The 19469-nt window shown below is 41.6% G+C and overlaps 5 protein-coding genes across 7 annotated transcripts; 4 read left to right on the forward strand and 1 right to left on the reverse strand.

The window, feature by feature from the left end:
• Positions 1 to 374: 374 nt before the first annotated feature.
• lsm1 (LSM1, U6 small nuclear RNA associated) lies at positions 375 to 2964 on the reverse strand. The gene is made up of 4 exons (XM_084947400.1): positions 2784 to 2964; positions 2565 to 2633; positions 2293 to 2408; positions 375 to 907 (listed from the first exon to the last, which is right to left on the reverse strand). Exons 1-4 carry the CDS (start codon positions 2827 to 2829, stop codon positions 737 to 739), a joined length of 402 nt encoding a protein of 133 aa, XP_084803526.1. The 5' UTR covers positions 2830 to 2964; the 3' UTR covers positions 375 to 736.
• A 478-nt stretch (positions 2965 to 3442) lies between these two features.
• bag4 (BCL2 associated athanogene 4) lies at positions 3443 to 6818 on the forward strand. Its single transcript, XM_084947011.1, has 5 exons — positions 3443 to 3731; positions 4244 to 4363; positions 4536 to 4766; positions 4955 to 5224; positions 5518 to 6818. The coding sequence occupies exons 1-5, from the start codon at positions 3654 to 3656 to the stop codon at positions 5968 to 5970; spliced, it is 1152 nt and encodes a 383-aa protein (XP_084803137.1). The 5' UTR covers positions 3443 to 3653; the 3' UTR covers positions 5971 to 6818.
• Positions 6819 to 7439: 621 nt separating this feature from the next.
• LOC146375875 (dual specificity protein phosphatase 26-like) lies at positions 7440 to 10425 on the forward strand. Of its 2 annotated transcripts, XM_084947013.1 has the most exons (4): positions 7440 to 7751; positions 7849 to 8035; positions 8534 to 8745; positions 8836 to 10425. In XM_084947013.1, the coding sequence occupies exons 2-4, from the start codon at positions 7857 to 7859 to the stop codon at positions 9030 to 9032; spliced, it is 588 nt and encodes a 195-aa protein (XP_084803139.1). In that variant the 5' UTR covers positions 7440 to 7751; positions 7849 to 7856; the 3' UTR covers positions 9033 to 10425. The 2 variants fall into 2 exon arrangements, with proteins under 2 accessions (XP_084803139.1, XP_084803138.1); XM_084947012.1 differs by having other exon boundaries at positions 7440 to 8035.
• A 328-nt stretch (positions 10426 to 10753) lies between these two features.
• On the forward strand, positions 10754 to 14023 carry LOC146375876 (serine protease inhibitor A3K-like). The gene is made up of 6 exons (XM_084947509.1): positions 10754 to 10825; positions 11266 to 11881; positions 11993 to 12060; positions 12157 to 12350; positions 13533 to 13680; positions 13760 to 14023. The coding sequence occupies exons 2-6, from the start codon at positions 11272 to 11274 to the stop codon at positions 13952 to 13954; spliced, it is 1215 nt and encodes a 404-aa protein (XP_084803635.1). The 5' UTR covers positions 10754 to 10825; positions 11266 to 11271; the 3' UTR covers positions 13955 to 14023.
• A 737-nt stretch (positions 14024 to 14760) lies between these two features.
• Positions 14761 to 19304, forward strand: carnmt1 (carnosine N-methyltransferase 1). Of its 2 annotated transcripts, none has more exons than XM_084947329.1 (8): positions 14761 to 14914; positions 15264 to 15459; positions 16774 to 16943; positions 17125 to 17265; positions 17378 to 17556; positions 17912 to 18025; positions 18415 to 18518; positions 18611 to 19304. In XM_084947329.1, the coding sequence occupies exons 1-8, from the start codon at positions 14775 to 14777 to the stop codon at positions 18806 to 18808; spliced, it is 1242 nt and encodes a 413-aa protein (XP_084803455.1). In that variant the 5' UTR covers positions 14761 to 14774; the 3' UTR covers positions 18809 to 19304. The 2 variants fall into 2 exon arrangements, with proteins under 2 accessions (XP_084803455.1, XP_084803456.1); XM_084947330.1 differs by having other exon boundaries at positions 16777 to 16943.
• The last annotated feature ends 165 nt before the right edge of the window (positions 19305 to 19469 follow it).

Raw genomic sequence — 19469 nt, forward strand, 5'->3', positions numbered from 1 at the left:
TCTCGCGGCTGCCCCGTTTCACAGAAGCCACGATGGATCAGTCAAAACGATTAACAAGCTTATTATTGACCGCTGAAGGCAGATAGGATCGATTTCTCAGTGTGCGGACGGGCTCTCATTTATATAAACAGGACGTGGGGCAGCCTGATGCACCGATATGCCGCCTGCCTAAGTGCAATTACCACAATGAATTATGGCATTTCCCCACATAACAAATGCACAAGTGCCCGGTTTGATGTCACATTGCAGCGGCTTGGTGGTGTCTGTGGCGCCATCATAAAAGAGGGCACCAGGCCCTGATTGACCCAAAGTGACGAGCTCCACATCCCTTTAATGCATGACACCCCTCCCACCCAAGTAGAGCTTCCATCATGAAAAATTAAACTCTTTAATGGGACAAAGCACATAGTCTCCCCCCCTCTCAATAGCAGTTCCACATTATTTAAACATTCACCACATGATGAAAGAATACAAAGTGCTATTGATTCTTAATTGTCAACATAGTGATTTCAGAGAAAAAAAAAAAAAAGATTTTTTTTTAACTTTCTTGACTTCACCCCCCCACTTACAAAACTCAAATTAAATCGATACAGTACATCACAGTAGATTGACTCCGTATAATGGTATGTTCTCCCCACTTAAAAACAAAAAGTCAGGCTCCCATGCGCTCTCAGGTTCAACTTCAAACTTGTCAGTCCAATGCCAACTGAGAAAGAGGCCCACGGCAACTAGGCTGCTAGTATTCATCTAGGTTGTCAGCTTTGGGTATGGACAGGCCTCTGTCCTTCAGGACCTGCATTTTGACTTTCTCTGTCTCCTGTTTGGCTTGCTGCTGCAGCCGCTGCTCCTCCAAGATCTCTTCAATGGAGACTTGCTGCAGCACCGTGTCACAGGGCTTATCCATGTCCTGCAAAGACAAGAGACCGTGTCACATCTTGCACAGGCCTGAAACACTCAGATAATACTACTGAACACATTTTAATTGGAATTACTGGGTGTTCTGTAACTTTGAATTGTTACTAATAAAATACCTGATCAAAAATTTGATTATTGACAAACAATCTGATTACACTAATGAAGCAAACAAGTGTCTTTATCAAACACAAATAATGTGGAAGAATAAAGTGAACCTCTGTGCTAATGATTTCTCCAAAAGCCATTTTCTTTTTCCAGTTAAGGAGGACAGGTTGCACACCTGCCACTTCCTAGAACTAAAGGCATGAAACATCTGCAAATCTTCAAGAATACTGCATGGTTCATGCCAACCATCAATCAAACTGCTTTCCGATAATAAGCAGCATGAACATAAATGCTGTTTATTCATGCTTGACAAACATTTTCTTAAAACTATACATAAATGAATGCGTGCAGAAGATGTCGTATGCTGAGACTATGTGCCTTTTTGTGCATCAATATCATTTCTGATATGACACAGGATTTGATGTCAGCTTACTGTCATCGTTTGCCAGATGCAAGCTCACCAAAAGGCACCAAGTAGTTAATCACTGCCGTTCCATTTACATCAGCATTCCAGAACAGAAATAAATTAACAATCAAATGAACCTAATCATCAGGCAAATGTCACAAAAGGCAGCAACATCTTCTAAAGCGCTGAGAAGCAGATCAGAGTACAGGTGCTGTCGAGCCTCTGCTATGACTGAAGCAGTTTTACATCATGACATGCTGTACTGTTACAGCATGATGTGGATCCCTTTAACAGCAGAGTACTGCTGTCAAGCATTAGGTAGGAATAACAGTAAGAAGAGTTCATGAATCACTTTTGCTCAGTGTACTGGCCTTGAAGGTCCTGTGTCACAGCAGTGTCCCTGTAATGAGTCACCTTGGCTGTTGACGTACATCAGACAAGCATGATTAAGGAGAGTCAGATGTTAAGGATGCATCAGCAGCTTGCACTGTTGCCTCTTAGGAAGGAGTTTCTGAGCCCGCCAGTCTTTCTGGCATCTGTTTGTGCCAGAAAGACTGGCGAGGGTTCTCCGGCTTCCTATCACAGTCCAAAGATAAGCATGTTAGGTTAATCGGTGATTCTAAATTGGCCCACGAATGGCTGCGCGTCTCTCTGTGAGAAAGGCCAGATCTCACTCTGTGTCAACCGGGATAGGCTCCAGCCCGAGGACCCTTAGCCACCATTTATGTCAACCCCTACTCTCACATCTGTATCAATGCAGTGTGTGAAGGACATAAGGAAATGTAAGTAACAATGTCTACTGAGCCTTACTTTGCATCCTTCTGACCATTTCAAAAACCAAAGTGAAAACGAGATTATCTACTTACTATCTCTCCAAGCAGCACCACATTTTCTCCTCTCACGATGAATATTCCTCTGGGGATGTCACCAAACTTTTTTCCCACGTGGATGCGCTCAACTGTCTGGTGAAAAACTAAATTGGCTGGAGGACAAAAGAACCGGGGTAAATAAAGAGCAGAAAAGAAGAGACCCGATCATGGGAATCATAATGACAGATAAACTGAGCCTGCTGTAACCAATGCAGTGACCCGACTCAGAAAAACAATACTAAAGGTGGATATAATTAAAAGAGTTTTACCAAACTGATCAATGCTTCTCAGGTAACCAATCAATGTTCTTCCATCTCGGAGCAGCACCAGGTGCTTCTCTGCGGGATACAAACAAGAGGAGCAAGTTAAATGACAATTTAAACCCGCTCCAGATGATCCAGATTACGTCGGACACGATGCTGCACATCTTGAAACGATTGTTTCTTTTTAAACCAAATCAGCTCCATCAAATCACTCCTCCAACTTACTATCGATGTCGTCAATGAGGCTTGCCGTCCCTGGTACGTAGTTCATCTTGTGGTGCTGCTGCTGCTGCTGCTGCTTATTTGAGTCTTGTATCTGTATATGCCGTCAAGCCATTAATGTTTCAATACATGTTTCTCACAAAATTAGCACAGGAAGCGTCTTTATACACACCAGGGATGAACTTCCTGTAAGCATTTAACCCTTCGTGTTCTGGCGATTCACTACATTTCTAACACGCAGAAACGGCCCTTTAAAAAATACATCTTTAAATAAATATAACTTCAGGCATCGGTGGGTTTTGAAGATTAAAATAGCAGTTAATGTTTTTAAAATGTTATTTTTATGACCTTTCCCCCCATTGGCTAATAACGTCTACTGGCGCGCATGCGTCGGCAAAGATCGTATTTACACAACAATGGTCACAGAGCCGGAACAATTCAAAACGCCGTACATTATGTAAATAAATGTATATTTTTGTTGAAATACGGCCAGAAAATAGACGTTTAACGTCTTAAAATCATATCATAAATTTATAGCTAGTGTAATGAGGGTAGACTCTGGCGTTACTTTCTCCGTCCAAACGTTGGTTGTGCCAGAAAAAATCTGGCGGAGTGAGACCTCTGTAAGTTTAGCAGCGCTCGCTATTAAAGGCGCAGCACGGGGGCGCTCACGTCATTCAGTCGTTTCCCGACTTCAACCGAGGGGTCCGCACTTGTATAGGAAAACGACAACATTGCTGCTGGCGTTTCAGACGACCTGACACATCCGATAAGTAACGCGAGGCTCGCTGCCGATTTGTTTCCCCCCCCACAATGATAGATGACAGGGCGGCTGCCGGTAAGAGCGCTTAGTCCAAGTATCATCATTATCAAATGCAGTCCAATCTGAAACCCGGCTGGCCCTCGACTTGCAACTCGGGAAATAATCACGGGAACTGGAATAACAGTATGGTAAGTAAGTGGACACAGCTCAGACATATTCTCGTGGTATTCACACTCTCTTTTAGTGTCTTTAAACCTTAGAGAAAAGCGTGAATTTGTGGCCGAGGTCATTTTCAGCCAGTTCGCACAAAGCTCTGTCTATGCTAGCTGCGTGGCTAACTGAGCTAACTAGCATTATGTAATAGTAACGGCTAAGGACAGAGTTCAGCTGTTTTCCGGGACTTTTACGTTAATCTTGACGTGACGGCACTGTTAATAAGACTCCACGTGTTTGAAAGAATGAGTCAGTATTTCGTGTCTTTCTTGTGACACGTTGGGCCCTTTTATTTCCGGTTAGTTTTTCTTAAGGATTTTGCATAACTGGTTCCGCAGGCAGATGAATCAATGTCCCTGTTTGCACAGTTATTGTTTGTCCTGGGATTGGTTGTGACGTTGAAGGCGTAGTTTTAAAGTTTTTTGTCATACCAATGTCTACTTGTAAGTACTCTGGTGCCAACCATGCTTTGTGACTGTATTTGCAGGATGCTCCTCAGTATCCAGGCTACCCTCCACACTACTGGTATCCTCAGTCTCATTCCACAGGGCACTATGCAAATACCTATCCCTCTGGATCAGATGTTCAACCACAGTACAATCCACAGGTATGGCTATACAGATGCAGCATAACCAGTACCTCTAACTCTAAGGTTGGGTTAGTGGATTTATACTTACATTTTCATATTAACATCTATCTTGTCAAAGTTGTTGTATCTCTGATGGATTTATACTTTTTATTTTAAATAACTAGTTCCCCTTCTTGTGTCTTTCACATAGGTAATGCCTGGTGGTTATCCAAACGGCCATGGAGTCTACAGTCCAGCGCAGAGTCAGTATTCAACAAGTGGTTTCCACCCATCCAACCCTTTCTACTGTGCTGACCGTCAAAGACCGGCTCCGGGTTCTTATCCTAACCAAGGCTGCCATGCAGAGCAAAGCAGTGGGTCTTCTGGACAGCCTCATTCTCAACACCAACATCATCACTATCCTGGGCCACACTGCCAAGGGGTTGGTGCATTTAAGCGCACACAGTGTTCAAATATAACAATAGTTTAAATAAAGTCTTACAAATGAGGTATATTATACAGTGTAATTTTATTTTTATTTATTTTTTTAATCTAAAAACAGATGCCTTTTTTTAAACACAAAAGAAACTTTTTCTGAATGTGAGACATTTGTCTTATTTCTGCTCTCAGGGTCCTGGATATCCTCCCGGACCGTACCCTCACTACAATGAGAGTGGCCATGCATTGCCTCCAAATCCCCCATACCCAACTGGCCAGTCACTTCATCCCAGCCAGCAGGCTGACGCATGGGGACACTCTGGTCCATATGTACCCTCACAGCAGCCATGGCCGCCGGGGCAACAGCCTCCACAAAACCATTATGGGAATCCAGTCCGTCCACCACATCCTCCAGCGTGGCCAGGAACTGGAACAGGTGCTCCTCCACCGTACCAGCCCAAGGTAAGCATCTTAAGAGATTTTGTTTTGTTTTTTTGTGAAACACAGATGTGCACACAATGTAGTACAACTGTCATGATGAACTGTAAAACTAGAACCGCCATTGCACTTTGTTTTCTGTAATCACGCATCTATTCTGGGTGGATAGCATCTGTTTTGGGGGGGATTAGACTTTCTAAAAATTAAATACCAAATTTTTGCTAAGGTATATTTATTTGAGTCAGTTTACAGCCTGTATCCTTATATTATCAAACATTTTAAACACAATATTTTTAAAAACTCTTGTGTTACTGTAGGACCAACAGCACCAACGCGCCCCACTGGTGGGACCTAAACCGAAGCCAGCACCATCCTCGAATCCCCCCAGTGGTAATCCTACTGAAATAAGTTCTCCTCCACAAATGTATAAAACTGGGAGAGGTGATCCTGCTTCGCAAGCTGAGGCCCCGCCTTCGGTTCCAGCATCAACTCCAAGTCAGGCTGCACCTCAGCCCCTGAGCGATAACCCCAGTCTGGCTAAGGTCCAGCAGGTCATGGCCAGAGTACTGCTGCTTCAGGAAGACGTTGATGAGTTTGTTGGCAAAAAAACAGACAAGAGCTATCGTTGTCTGGAGGAACTGCTTACCAAAGAGCTGCTGGTGCTAGACTCTGTGGAGACTCAGGGACAGGAGAGTGTCCGGCAAGCCCGAAAGGAGGCTGTACAGAGAATCCAGGCCATTCTGGACCAGCTGGAAAAGAAAGCTTTCTGAGCTGGACTTGTTCTGCTTGTGGGTCACTTTGTTTTCATCTTCCTGAGCTTCCATGGACATGTTCAGGTTCTTGTCGTCTTTTGCTGACCAGTGTTGTAGGGATTTTTTTTTCTCCCCACCACCATGTTACTATAGAACACCTGTGAAAGGTGGCATGGACCAAAGAAAAAGACACAGCAGTTACTGGCACGTGGAATTAAACTTTAAAGCCTAATAATGCTGGTATAAAAGGTATGGTGGTATTAGACGTGAAAGCTCATGGTTATCTGCGTCAGCCTCAGTGAGTGACTCTATCAGCTGCAAAAGCAGGAGCGAGTCACTGGAAGATGAACTTGTGTAGTGCCACATTGCAGCTCTCTGTTGTCTCTGACTCATGACGCAGATTATCATCACGCTGTCCCTCAGGAATGTGGGTCAGTTTCAGTCTGATCCAAAGTGTATCAGCTCTTGCACTTCTTTAGCAGGCTGTCGTTTCATCTCACGGTCCCTTTGCATGATCAGGAAATTGTGCTTTCACCTAATAGAGTAAATGCATTTTGTCCATAGCCACGTACCTCTCCATGCCTCCGCCTTTGTAGGTGCAGTGATTTCTTTTGTCTTTTCTTTTTTTTTTTTTTCTCACTCAGTTTAAGCCCTGCATGCACTGTAATGTCAGATAGGCACTTGATACAATCATGATATCTCAGAACTGGGCCTTGAGTGTAGCAGATTAGTGAAAATCCCCCAGAAGATTGCTGTTCCCAATTATTTCATCTTTTTTGATGAAGACCTAGAATCAGACCTACATATGAATGCCATGTGTTTCACTTCACTCACTGATAAAGACTTGATTAAGTATGACTGGACAAGCTGTTCCTTTTCTCCATCTTTGAACATTCAAATATATATAAAACTGAAATCTCTACTTGAACATTTTCAGTCATGTTTTACGCTGAAGGACAAGGTTGGATTAAATGTTTTTCTTTCTGTCCTTTTGATAATGAGGACAAAAATCTATGTTTATATCAAACGGATTTTTGTGTGCGCATCACTGTCCATTATCTTGTGTATGTATGTTTTGTTTTGTTTTTCCCTCCTCAGACATTCTTGATGTGTTTTAGCAAAAAGTGCCATATTTAAGAGGATGGTTTTATATAATTAGGAGAAAAAAAATATAAAAATATCACAAGGTTTGCATGGAAAAGAAAATCATTTTCTGTGTGTTTATTTCCCCTTCTGCTCAAATGCAGCTCGCTGTGTAGTTTTAGATGTAATGCATGTTTCCAACATAGGATGGGGAATTTTGCCTGATAAATGGTGAAAAGATCACAAGTGAAATGTGGGAGGGGGGGGGCAGAAAAATGATTAAATGTCAGTATATTTTTTAACTCTTGATCAAATTAGTTTTTGCCTTGCCTTTACCAAACACACATGAATATCAGACGGTTTAGGTATCAGTCATACAACATTTCTAAATGTTGTTCTGTTTTAAAAATGGGAAGACTGCTTATTTTTCTCAAGTAGAAACTGGTGCTTGGAGGTCACACTGCCTTCAGCTGCAGGCCTGCATTGAGCTCTTTAAATAGACAGCTATTTGGACGCAAAAGCATTAATGTCCGCCCATGAAGGCTCCAAGTGCAGTCTAATTTAATTCAAGGGTCAAATGGCCTGACAACACACAGGACACCCTCCGGTGAGTGAATCTGAGCCAAACAAGCCTGCTCCACTTGAGTCGCTGGTTACAGACGACCAACTGTGGAATAATCTGTTTGCAGTTTTCTTCATCAGCGAAGCTGTAAAAGGTAGTCTCTGCAAACTCTTCCATAACCTTTTCACCTTTTAAACTTTTTGCCTACCCTTAACAAACCATTACAAAAGATAAAATTGCCATGTCGACAGAAAAAGCGATGTCCTATACATCAAAACTTCCTGTGTGGTGGAATGCAGAGCTGCCTCCGCGGAAATTGGAAATTGACCTGAGTTCACCTGGATTAGCTGTGTTTGAGTTGGAAAAACTCTTGTATACTGGCAAAGCCATAATCAGTCATGCAGATGAAGTGTGGCCTAGGCTGTACATTGGTGACCAGTAAGTAACTCCTCTTTATTTCTTTTGATGAACTCTGACATAATCTAACTGCACCTATTCCTCTAGCGTTAGTATTTACTTATATACAGCAGATTCAAATTGAGATTATGACTCTGAGGAAACTTCCTGACTTCTAAATCTCCAAATGTTTTTCTTGTGTTGAGAGAGTCATCTGATACTTTTAGTAAAAATACTCAAATAAATCAATAAAAGTCCTGGATTCACTCCACATACGTGAAAGAGGAGCTGATCATAAATCTGATTCAAATGCAGAATGAGTAACGTGACACTTGTCCTGCTGCGTTCCACAGTGGGAACTTGCATAAACTACAACAACGCCATGTAAGCGTTTGCACTGATGCCTTGGCATGAAAGCACGTCTCGAATGTTCGAACTCGCATGCTTAAAGTGTTTTTCTAAGGATCAGTTTATCACGATGAAATATTGCATACATGCCGTATAACCTACTGTCTGAATACAGAGTGGTGTGTTTTCCAGACACAGTGCAGAGAACCAGGCTGATTTGCACAAGAATCACATCACTCACATCCTGAACGCAGCTCACAGTAATCGTAAGGGACAACCAGATATCTATGAGGGAATGAAGATCACCTACATGGGCGTAGAGGCTCGTGACTCCTGTGACTATGACATGAGTGTCAACTTCCAGGCAGCAGCAGAGTTTATCCATAGAGGTCTGAGCAGAGGAGGTAAGAGGAGAAGGTTAAAAATGATATAAATACAGTTCAAAGGCAAATGGATTTGATGTGTGGAATTGAATCTAATATTTCTCTGTGAAGGCAAAGTGCTGGTCCACTGTCATGTAGGAGTGAGCCGCTCTGCCACCCTGGTCCTGGCTTACCTGATGCTGAAGCAGAACCTCACTCTCGTCGAGGCTATTTGTGCTGTGAAAGAGAGCCGTGGTGTGATTCCTAACCGAGGTTTCCTTCGACAGCTCATCAAACTGGACGAGCAGCTCTTTGGCAAACATCGCTGAAACCCGTCTAACAGCATTACTAGTCACCTTTCACGGGTCCAGAAGATTGATCTTTAATGTCAAGATGATGTGTTGCATGAAAGATTTCTTGCATTTTACTTTGGGGTCTTACAGCATGTGATCCTTTCTTTGGTCTTTATTGTTATGAACGTTAAGATAAAAACATTAAATTTGTACATGTAAATGGACTGATGTTTTACAAGATGTTTAGCAGTCAGCTTAATTTACATAAATATTGTGGAAAAGTTTTGAGCCACCACTGATTTCTTTATATGCCGCTTTCGAGGAACCAAACCTTTTTCGTAATTTTTAAACGTGGTCTTGATCAATAGTTCTGTAGGCTTTCTGAAGCTCTTTCTTTGGACATTGGCCGCTTCTACCTGACCATTTTCAGAGGAATGTGTTGTTGTTGTTGTTTTTTTCTAATGTTGTTAAGCCATTTAACACTGACTCCTGGATCACTTCAGTATAAAAAAGGCACCTAACTCAATGAATGGACCAGTGTGAGAACTAAAGGAGAAGTGCCAGGCCAAAAATACAAAAAGCTATCTACAGCAGATGCAGCATCTGAAAGTCATTGTCCGTGGAAAAAGGAACAAATCCTGACCCGATTTATGTTTTGGGCACTTCAGGTGATCCATCTACTATTCGCTGAAGCCTCATCAGAAATGTTCTCATTGGAAGGCTGAGATCTGTTAAGATGCCATTTTTAATTCTTGCCAAATTACTCAAGAGCTGTACTGAATATCAGTGGCAGCAAGTCTTATGGAATGAATCCAAACTTGAAATTTTGGGTTCAAATTGTTGCCAGTATGTATGAGGAAGGTCAGGAGAGAGGCACACTAGAGAGCTGAGAAAAACGATGGAGTTGCTGTCATGGTTTGGACATTCATTTAGGACAGTGGTGTTGATGATCTTGTCGAAACCAATGAACACAGAAAAGTGACATCAGATTTTGACCCACTATGTAATATCATCTGGACCTCAACTTTATTGAAGCAGTCTGGGATCATCTTGACAGAGAACAGAACAAAGAAGGTCTTTCAAGAAGCATGAAGAGCTATTCCTGAAGACTACTTACAGAAAACGCAAGAAAGCAGCCTAAGACAGTTCAGGCTGTGTTGAAGAGTAAAGGTAGTCATACCGAATATTAGCATTCAAGCTTTGTTAAGCTCTGTTTTTGCCTTATATAGTGTATTAACATGTATTTTTGCATTTGTTTCAATAACTGTTTTCCCGTTTTCCCAACAAAATACTAAGAAATAATGGGCACCTCAAGACCTTTGCACAGTAATGTGGCTCCATGGTGCCTCCTAATGGCCAAATATTAAATGTGTTTTTCAGCACTGCACTGAAATCAATGCCCGTTTTTAACTCGACCAATAGCTGTTGCATAAATAAAGAAATTAACTTTTCAAAAGTGTTTTAGTGTTTCATTGCACAACAGATAAACATTTCTCTCTGACATCAGTGTTGACAGGGTGATATCAAAGTTCAACTGCTATACTGTACAGCACAGCTGGTGATTAGTGATCACCTATGGCATTTTTTGTACCCCTGCATTAACAAACAATGGCTTTTCTGTGCATTTTGTGTAAACTCAATTTGATGCCATGATTACAGGGGAGTCATTGCACAGAACAAATGCAGAGGTTGAGCAAGTAAGAGGCTGAGACAAAGAGCAAACAAAGTCAAAGTTCGGCCTGATCGTCCTCATAAATAGAAGGTCTCCCTCTGTCCAGCTTCACTCTCTGTGGCTGATAATACATACAGTGAGCTCCAACCAGAAGAAGGTAAGCGATATGTTTTTTTAATAGCATGTTTAACTGTCCCACCATCAGATGCACGGTTATCTTTAATATGTAACATCTGTAGACTGTAAGTTGTAACTTTGATTTTAAGCTCTTCTTAATGACGCTGAATATTTGCAGCTAATTATCATGACGTCTATAAACAGATTTAACCAGCCCATACACAAAACAGCCAATTTGGATTTTAATGTAAGTAAATTCTGATAGGCAACATTAGGGATTAAATCTGGCCCCTCTGCTTCAAATGAGTGAGGAGATAAAGAAACACAGAAATTTGTTGGGAATTTAGCAAAAACTGTTGCAGCATAGCGTGTTGGTCAGAAACTCAGTTCACAGTACAAAAGAGCAAAACTGACTGTTTTCAGGAGCAAATATTGCATAACCCACATGAACAAACAATCGATTCTGAACTTTTGTCTCAGTTGACCATGATGCATGCAGCCTTGGCTATCTGGATCTTATCAGCAGTGTTCTGCATGGGTAGAGGCCATCACCATTTGGGCCATGCCAATCAAGACCAAGAAACTGACAGCAGCCTCTCACAGGTGTCCACAGCAAACAAAGAGTTTGCCTTCCGTCTGTACAGAAAGTTAGCAGCTCATCCCGACTTTCAAGGCAAAAACATCTTCTTCTCACCAGTCAGTATTTCTACTGCCTTGGCTGCCTTGTCCGTAGGAGCTCGGGGGGAGACCCACCAGCAGCTTTTCAGTGGTCTAGGTTTCAACAGTTCCCAGCTCATGCAAGCAGATGTAGATCAGTCCTTCCGTACGCTCCTGCAAAACGCAAAGAGTGGTGACACCAGTGAGGGGACTGCCGTGTTCGTGGACAACCGCTTTAAGCCGCAACCCGAGTTCCTGGAGGTGTTGAAGCAGTCCTATTTTGCCGAAGGGTTTAATGTTGACTTCACCCAAGCCACGGAGAGTGTCAATACCATCAACAAGTATGTGGAGACCAAGACCAATGGGAAGATTAACAAGCTGGTTGAGAGCCTGGATGTAACCACAGTCATGTATCTTATCAGCTACATATACTTTAAAGGTAAGAGGTCAACTGAGATGAGATTTGGCTGGTCTCTCTTTTATTCCAAGGTTTAAGTTTGATGTGTCATCTGTAACGTGTGATTTATTTCTGCTTATAACCGCAAAACAGGAAAGTGGGAGACTCCGTTCGATCCTCAGGACACCACAGACGACCATTTCCATGCGGAGAACATTCAGGTTCAAACAGCTGATTCAGAACGGAGATGAGTTGCAATAATTATACATCACTGCGCCTAATTCAGCCTGTTTTCCAATAAACTGTCACATTTCCAGGTTCCAGTCCAGATGATGAATATGGAAGAGGATGTTGATATTTATGATGACAAGCCCATTAACACAACAGTCCTCCACCTCCCCTTCAACGGCACCCACTCCATGCTGCTGATGTTGCCTGATAATATGGCAACGCTGGAGAACGCCATTAGCCCGGGCCATGTCAACAAATGGCTGAAATGGAAGAAGCAGAGGTTGGGTAGAATTTCAAATCATGCTTAATTTCTTGGTTTAGACACGTTCATCATATTTACATATACTTAAATTTTTTAAGATTAAGCATAGAGTAAAAATGAAATGCAGTTTCTAAATGATGATTTCATTTATTAAGTGGAAAAAACTACCGATTCCCACCCATCCCTATGTGAAAACATAATTCCCCTCTAAACCTAATAACTGCTTGGGCCACCCTTGGCAGCACAAGGTGCAGTCAGGCGTTTGCAGGGATTCTGGCCCACTCTCAAACACATTGGATGTTTTTTTTTAAAACATGAAATCCTTACTTCAACTTGACCACTCCAAAACCTTTATGTTGTTTTGTTTTTTTGGAGCCAATCAGAGGTGGATTTGAGTTGGTGTGTTTCAGATGATCGTCTGCTGCATAACTCTTCAGGGTGCAAAACATTGTCCCCCAGACTTTTCTGGTAGAGAGCAGAACTCATGGTTCGACCAATTACAGGAAGTCTCCCAGATGCTGAAACAGGAGAGCAGCTTCAGACCATCACACTGCCACCACCATGTTTCATTGTTGCTATGATATTCTTTTCATGGACACTGTCTTAGTTTTACGCCAGACGTAACAGGACTCAAACCTTCCAAAAACTTCAGCTTTGTCATGTCAGTCCACATACTGAAATACTTGGGGATCATCAAGATTTATTTACTTTTTGGAAAAACTTTGTAACTATTTCCAGACTGATAGGTGTCACTGACTTAGTTTTCCAGCAGTTACTTTAGATGATGTATTGCTTTTTGAGATCTTCACTTTGTCAGACTGTTTTTATTTTAGTGATTTCTTGATTCAACAGGTCTGGCAGTAATCGGGCCTGGGTGTGGCTTATGAAATTGTGTTTAATCGTGTGGTTAATCACAGTAAATTCATGCTTTAACAAGGAGGGGCAGTTTATGACACAGGGGCAGGCAGGTTTGGGTAGCTTTTTTTCTGTTAATAAAAGAAATTATCCGTTAATAACTGCATTTTGCATTCACTCAGGTTATCTTTGTCTGATGTTAAAATTTGTTTGATAATCTGAAACATAGAAGTGTGACAAACATGCAAAAACTAAGAATTCAAGAAGAGTAAAAATACTTTGTCATACCCTGAATATGCTTGCCGGATGAATATCAATACTCTTGATTCTTTTCACAATTTTTAGGAGATACAACATATATGTGCCAAAGTTCTCCATCAAGACTTCCTACAAACTGAACAAAGTGCTGACTGAAATGGGAATGGCAGACATGTTTCGTGATAGTGCAAATCTGACCGGTATTTCAGAGGGGCATAAACTGGCAGTCTCAGAGGTAAGGACAGTGTTATTAAACACACATTTCTCCCTTTTATTCAATCCTCTCACATGTTTCTCACTCCACTGCGCTGTAGGTGGTACACCAAGCCACCCTGGATGTTGATGAGGCTGGAGCCACAGCAGCAGCTGCTACAGGCATCGGTATCATGCCCATGGCCCTCTGGATTTTCCCGGTCTTGAAGTTTAACCGCCCATTTATGGTCATCATCACTGAGCGTAACACAGAAAACATTGTTTTCATGGGAAAGATTATTAACCCAAACATCTGATGGAGGAAATGCTTTGTGTTGTTCCATGGTTGTTGCAGTAAACATAAAATACTCAGAAAAACAAAAACAAAAAACACTCACTTGTCATGTCTCTTCTTTTATGACTGCATGGTTTTAGTATTGTTCTACCTGTTTTTGACAAGTAGAAGATAAAATACAAACAACAGGATTCCCAGCATCAACTTTTCTCAGGGGTAAACAATAATATAGCATGTTTTCAATCATCTTTATTAATAATGATGCGTTATTGTGTGACATGCATAGATTTTGCACTAACACACTTGGAAACCTCTGGGCCAGGCACATGGAAAACCAAAAAAGGCGTGAGATAAAGATGCATACATCTTAAACTATCAAGTCATGCACTATTGCACTTTATGTCAAAAAAGACTGAAAAGACTAAATAGTCATTTCAATATTTCACATTTAATTTGACTGTGAGTACAAATAGCGTTTATTACATGTTATTACATTAAATACATTTTATTTATTCTCTTGAAAGGTGCATGCCAGCAGGGATTAGGCTCTTACCAACAGAGTAAGTTTTCTGAGTTGAGTTCAGAATGCTTTTACTGAGCTGAGTTGCATTATTGTCTCTATTTATTTTATATTTGTATAATATTGTATTTATTTATTGTATTTATGTAAAATAAATTGTTAATTTATAGATTTTTTAAAAACAAAGTAGTGTAGTTTAGTTACCTGACGCTACGTGGCAGCACTGCGCCTCGTAGAGTCTGCTGCGCTGAAAACCAATCTGAAGAAGAAGAAGTTTGCCTCGCTTTGATTGGATGTGAAGGTTTTTTTTTTTTTTCAAGATATGGCTGAAACAACAGGACAAGAAGGAGCTAAAGGTGGACCACATTATATAAAAGAAAGAATAAAATACAGCCCGGAGGAGGAGGCCAGGCTGGAAAGGAAACATTTCTGGAGAATAATTGATGCTTTTAGATATTACAGGTATGAAAAGGTTTTTTGAAATAAAGACAGGCCGCGGGTGTTTTGTGTCAATACATGGCAGTGTTAGCAAATAATAGCATAGAGAAGAACACCAAGTCTAAAGAGAAAAAAAAAAGGCTTACTGATGTGTTTAAACTGTATTTAAACGTTAAATTGCGACACCTACTTTTGAACCAACTCTGCTCGCTGCATTTGACCTCTTTTGATCAGCCCTTTCTGCCTTTCACACTGCTCACAACACACTTAAATACAGTGAAAGAGAAAAAAAAGTGAACCTTGTGCACAGTATGGTTATGGTGATCAGTGTAGCTGGTGAAGCCTGAGTCTCAGCTCTGTGTCTTCCTGCCAGGATCCATGTTCAGGAGCAGGTCAAACGCGCGGAGCGTCAGTTTCAGAGTCTTCCGCAGCACCACCAGGATCTGCTGCCACACGTTTTGTCCAACCTGGCCCGGATCGGCCAGTGTGCGGACCACAACCAGGAGGTGCTGCAGGCCATCGTCCACCACAGCCTCCACATGTTTGAGAACATGGAATACGGAGAGAGGGTATGACTTAAATCTGCTGTATGAACTGTAGTCACAGATCCAGAGCTGGCTATTTCTACTTTTTTTTTTTAAAAAAGAGTTTTGTCTTTTTCCTGTGATTAGTAAGGCGAAAGTGAGGACAACTATGAAAGAGATGAAGAATAGAAAGGCAGTTTGAGCTGGATGACTTACCTTGGGTGGTATAGAGATGTCTGCAGGAGAGGGCAGTGCACTTTTTAACTCAATCGTTTGAGTGAGAGGATGCCTGAGGAATGAAGAAGTCTACTGCTTCTGATTTTCAAGAACAAGCTATGCAGAGCTGTAGCAACTACAGAGAGATAAAGCCGATGAGCCAGGATATTGGAAAGAGTTGTTGAAGCTAGGTGTGAAGAGATGTGATGATCTGTGAGCAGCAGTATGTCTTCACGGTGAGAAAGTGCACTATGGGTACAATGTTTACTTTGAGAGTGATTATGGAGAAGGTCAGAAGGAGTTGCACTGTGTCTTTGTGGATCTGGAGAAAGCATATGATAGGGTGCCAAGATGGGAGCTGTGACGAGTAGCAGACAGGTATGTGAGCCTGGTGCAGGACATGTACGAGGACAGCAAGACAGTAGTGAGGTTGAGTTAATGATGGGTTGGAGTTAGGTGTGCCTTTTCTTGTTTGCAGTGATGATGAATAGATGAGGTCAACCAGAAGTTTCCATGAGTTATGATTTATTGCAGACTTCACTGTGATCTGTAGTGAGAGTAGAGAGCAGGAGGAGGAGAGCCTGGAGAGGTGGAGGTATGCTCTGGAGAAAAGAGGAATGAAAGTCAGTAGAAAAGCAAGGCCAACTACATGTGTGTATGAGAGGGAGTTACCTGGAAAGGTGAATCTGAAAGGAGTGGAGGTAGTGAAGGTGGATAAGTTCAAATACCTGGGGTCAACCATCCAAAGCACTGGAAAGTGCAAAAGATACATGGAGAAGAGAGTGCAGGCGGGGTGGAGTGGGTGGAGATGAGGGTCAGGGGTGATTTGTGACCGTAGAACAGCAGCTTGAGTGAAAAGGAAGGCTTACAAGATGGTAGTGAGTCCTGCTGTTATGTATGGTTTGAGCACGGTGGCACTGACAAAAAGACCGGAGGCCAAGCTGGAGATGTTAAGATTTTCATTGAGTGTGACCAGAATGGATAGGATTCATGGATGTAGTGAAGGAGACCATGCAGATGGTTGGTGTGACAGAGGAGGATGCTTGGAATGGGTTGAGATGGAGGCACATAATCTTCTGTAGTGACCCCTAAAGGGAGCAGATGAAAAAAGACTGTGACTTAATTATGTCTCCATTCTTTTAGCAGGAGGATCCAAGGAAGATTCGTCCATCCTCTACATTTGACATGGACAAACTTAAGTCCACCATAAAACAGTTTGTGAGAGACTGGAGTGAGTCAGGCCAGGCTGAGAGGGACTCCTGCTATAAGCCCATCATCCAAGAGATCCAAAGACTTTTCCCAAGTGATCAATAGTAAGGAGCTTACATGGTAAATTGGACACACACATGCATGCCAATAAAGAGAAAGTCAGTGTTGCTGAATATGTGCATTCAGCTTTTTGTGTGCTATAGTTTCAACATCTTGGTGTGATTATGTGACTTACACAGTTTTTTTCTATGTGATATGTGCATTTTGTGCATTTTATTATATCAGTGATGTGTCTAAGGTGAGCGTGCTGGTTCCGGGTGCTGGGCTTGGCCGTCTAGCCTGGGAGATAGCTCGGCTGGGTTACATGTGCCAGGGAAACGAATGGAGCTTCTTCATGCTCTTCTCCTCAAACTTTGTTCTCAATAGGTAACACTTACACAGAAATGCACAGGCTGAACAGACACCTTAACTAATATTTTCTTTTGCGTCTGTAATCGCTACTCTTACTATCCTTGTCAATCTTCACTGCTCTATTCAGGTGTGAAAATGTGAATGCTCTGACACTCTACCCCTGGATCCACCAGTTTAGCAACAACAAGCGATCCTCTGACCAAACACGACCAATCAGATTCCCTGATGTCAACCCTCAGAGCTTGTCACTAAATGCAGACTTCTCCATGGTAGCAGGGGACTTTGTGGAGGTCTACAATGAGCCAGGTAAATAAAATGTATCTTTAACCTATGAGATATTTCTAAAAAAGGGACCAAACTTTACTCATGTAGGTCGAAAGTATACATTTTTACATCTACAAAAAGCACAATATAATTGACTCAAACTTTTCAATGTGGATGTACTATAAAATATGCTCACTGGTCACTTCATTAGGTACATTTTGCTTCTGCTGGTTTGGATTCCCTTTGCCTTCATAACTGCTTTAGTTCTTGATGGCACAGATTTAACAAGGTGCTGGAAACGATGAATACATCTCACTCATGTCCACCTTAGTAATATTAGTAATAAAAAATGCATAAAAGTATTAATAAAGATTATTATATTGTGTGTTTCTGGCAGAGTCCTGGGACTGTGTGGCTACCTGCTTCTTCATCGACACGGCTCATAATGTGTTGGAGTATGTGGAAACTATCTGGAAGATTCTTAAGCCTGGTGGAGTGTGGATCAACCTGGGTGAGTGTCCGTATTCAAACTATTAATAACTACTGCAGGTCCTCATTAAGCTAAGCTAGTTATAGTTGCTGCATCTTATCATCCCCCCATTAAGGCCCTATTAGATCTTCTTCACTCACTCTGTAATATCTTTTTATAGGGCTGGATTTTGTTCACATTAGTAATTATTTATGTTGACTATTTTTTTTTTGGTTTGTTTAGAAAAAATGAGCCATAATAATAAATAGAGGGGATCTTTATATTTCAGGTTTTTTTTTCTTTTTCAGTTTTAAAACAAAATTGTTTTGATTGAATAGAAAGGAAACACGAGTCTTACTTTCACATGGATGAGATTTTCTCCTCTTAAGTCGGTGAACTTAACAGTGTAAACATTCTTTAATATTTTCAAGGTCCACTGCTGTATCACTTTGAGAACATGGCCAACGAGCTCTCAGTTGAGCTTAGCTACGAAGACATTAGGACAGCGATGGTCAGATTTGGCTTCCACATCGAGGTAACCCGAAGATCTAAATATTACCGCCTCAGCCATACGCTTGTCCGAAGCCTTGCTCGAGAAGTAAAATCAAATTAAACTTCCTCCCGCAGGTGGAGAAGGAGTCAATGCAGACCACCTACACAGAGAACGACCGGTCGATGCTGAGATACGTTTACGACTGTGCCTACTTTGTTGTGCGGAAGCCTGCAGAGCTGCAGTACTTTAACGGTCAAAACGAAGACCAGCTACAAAACTCTCCACCGGCTGCTAAGTCGCCACGCCGAGAGGGTCCCGACAGCCCGACGTGACAAGATGTCCTTTGACAAAACCAAGTGAAAGCATAAGAGCACAATCCTTGGCTGAAATATGACAACAAAGGAAAAGAAACATTTTCCTTTTGGCCAGATATATTTTTAAAAATGTCTGCCCGAATCCACAAGACCTTGAAGTGGCTCAAAATGGGGAATGTAATATGAAGTAAGGTGATGTGATATGAAGTAAAGTGATCTGTACCATCTGAACAAAAGTCAAAATACTGGGTCTGAGATGAATCACTTACCATTGGCTGCTACTTTGTGTTTGTGGTTTGTGTGTCAGCTGCTGGCCACGAAGACCATCATTTTGTTTTCAGGCCCCGTGTGTGCATGTGATAGGAGAATGTGACAGGAGAATGTGATGTGAATGCCTGCTTTTCCTTTTTTCCTTTTTTTTCTTTTATGTGCCAATAACTACATCTAATATTTTTTTATATTGTTTGTTTTGGACTGTCATCACACTTTGAAATAAAGCCGCACATTTTAAAAATGTGATTCTCCAGTTTTACTTAAACACATTTTCAAATACGTTAACACCAACATAACAGAAAAGACGGCAACAGGTCGACGATATCTAGAATCTCTATATACAAGTATCATCTTGTGAATGTTGCCAATAAAAACAAAGGTAGTAGAATTTGAAGAATCATTTTTT

Source organism: Perissodus microlepis, chromosome 12 (assembly GCF_051167445.1).
Source record: "Perissodus microlepis isolate ML-2025 ecotype Zambia chromosome 12, ASM5116744v1, whole genome shotgun sequence".
NCBI lineage: Eukaryota > Metazoa > Chordata > Actinopteri > Cichliformes > Cichlidae > Perissodus > Perissodus microlepis.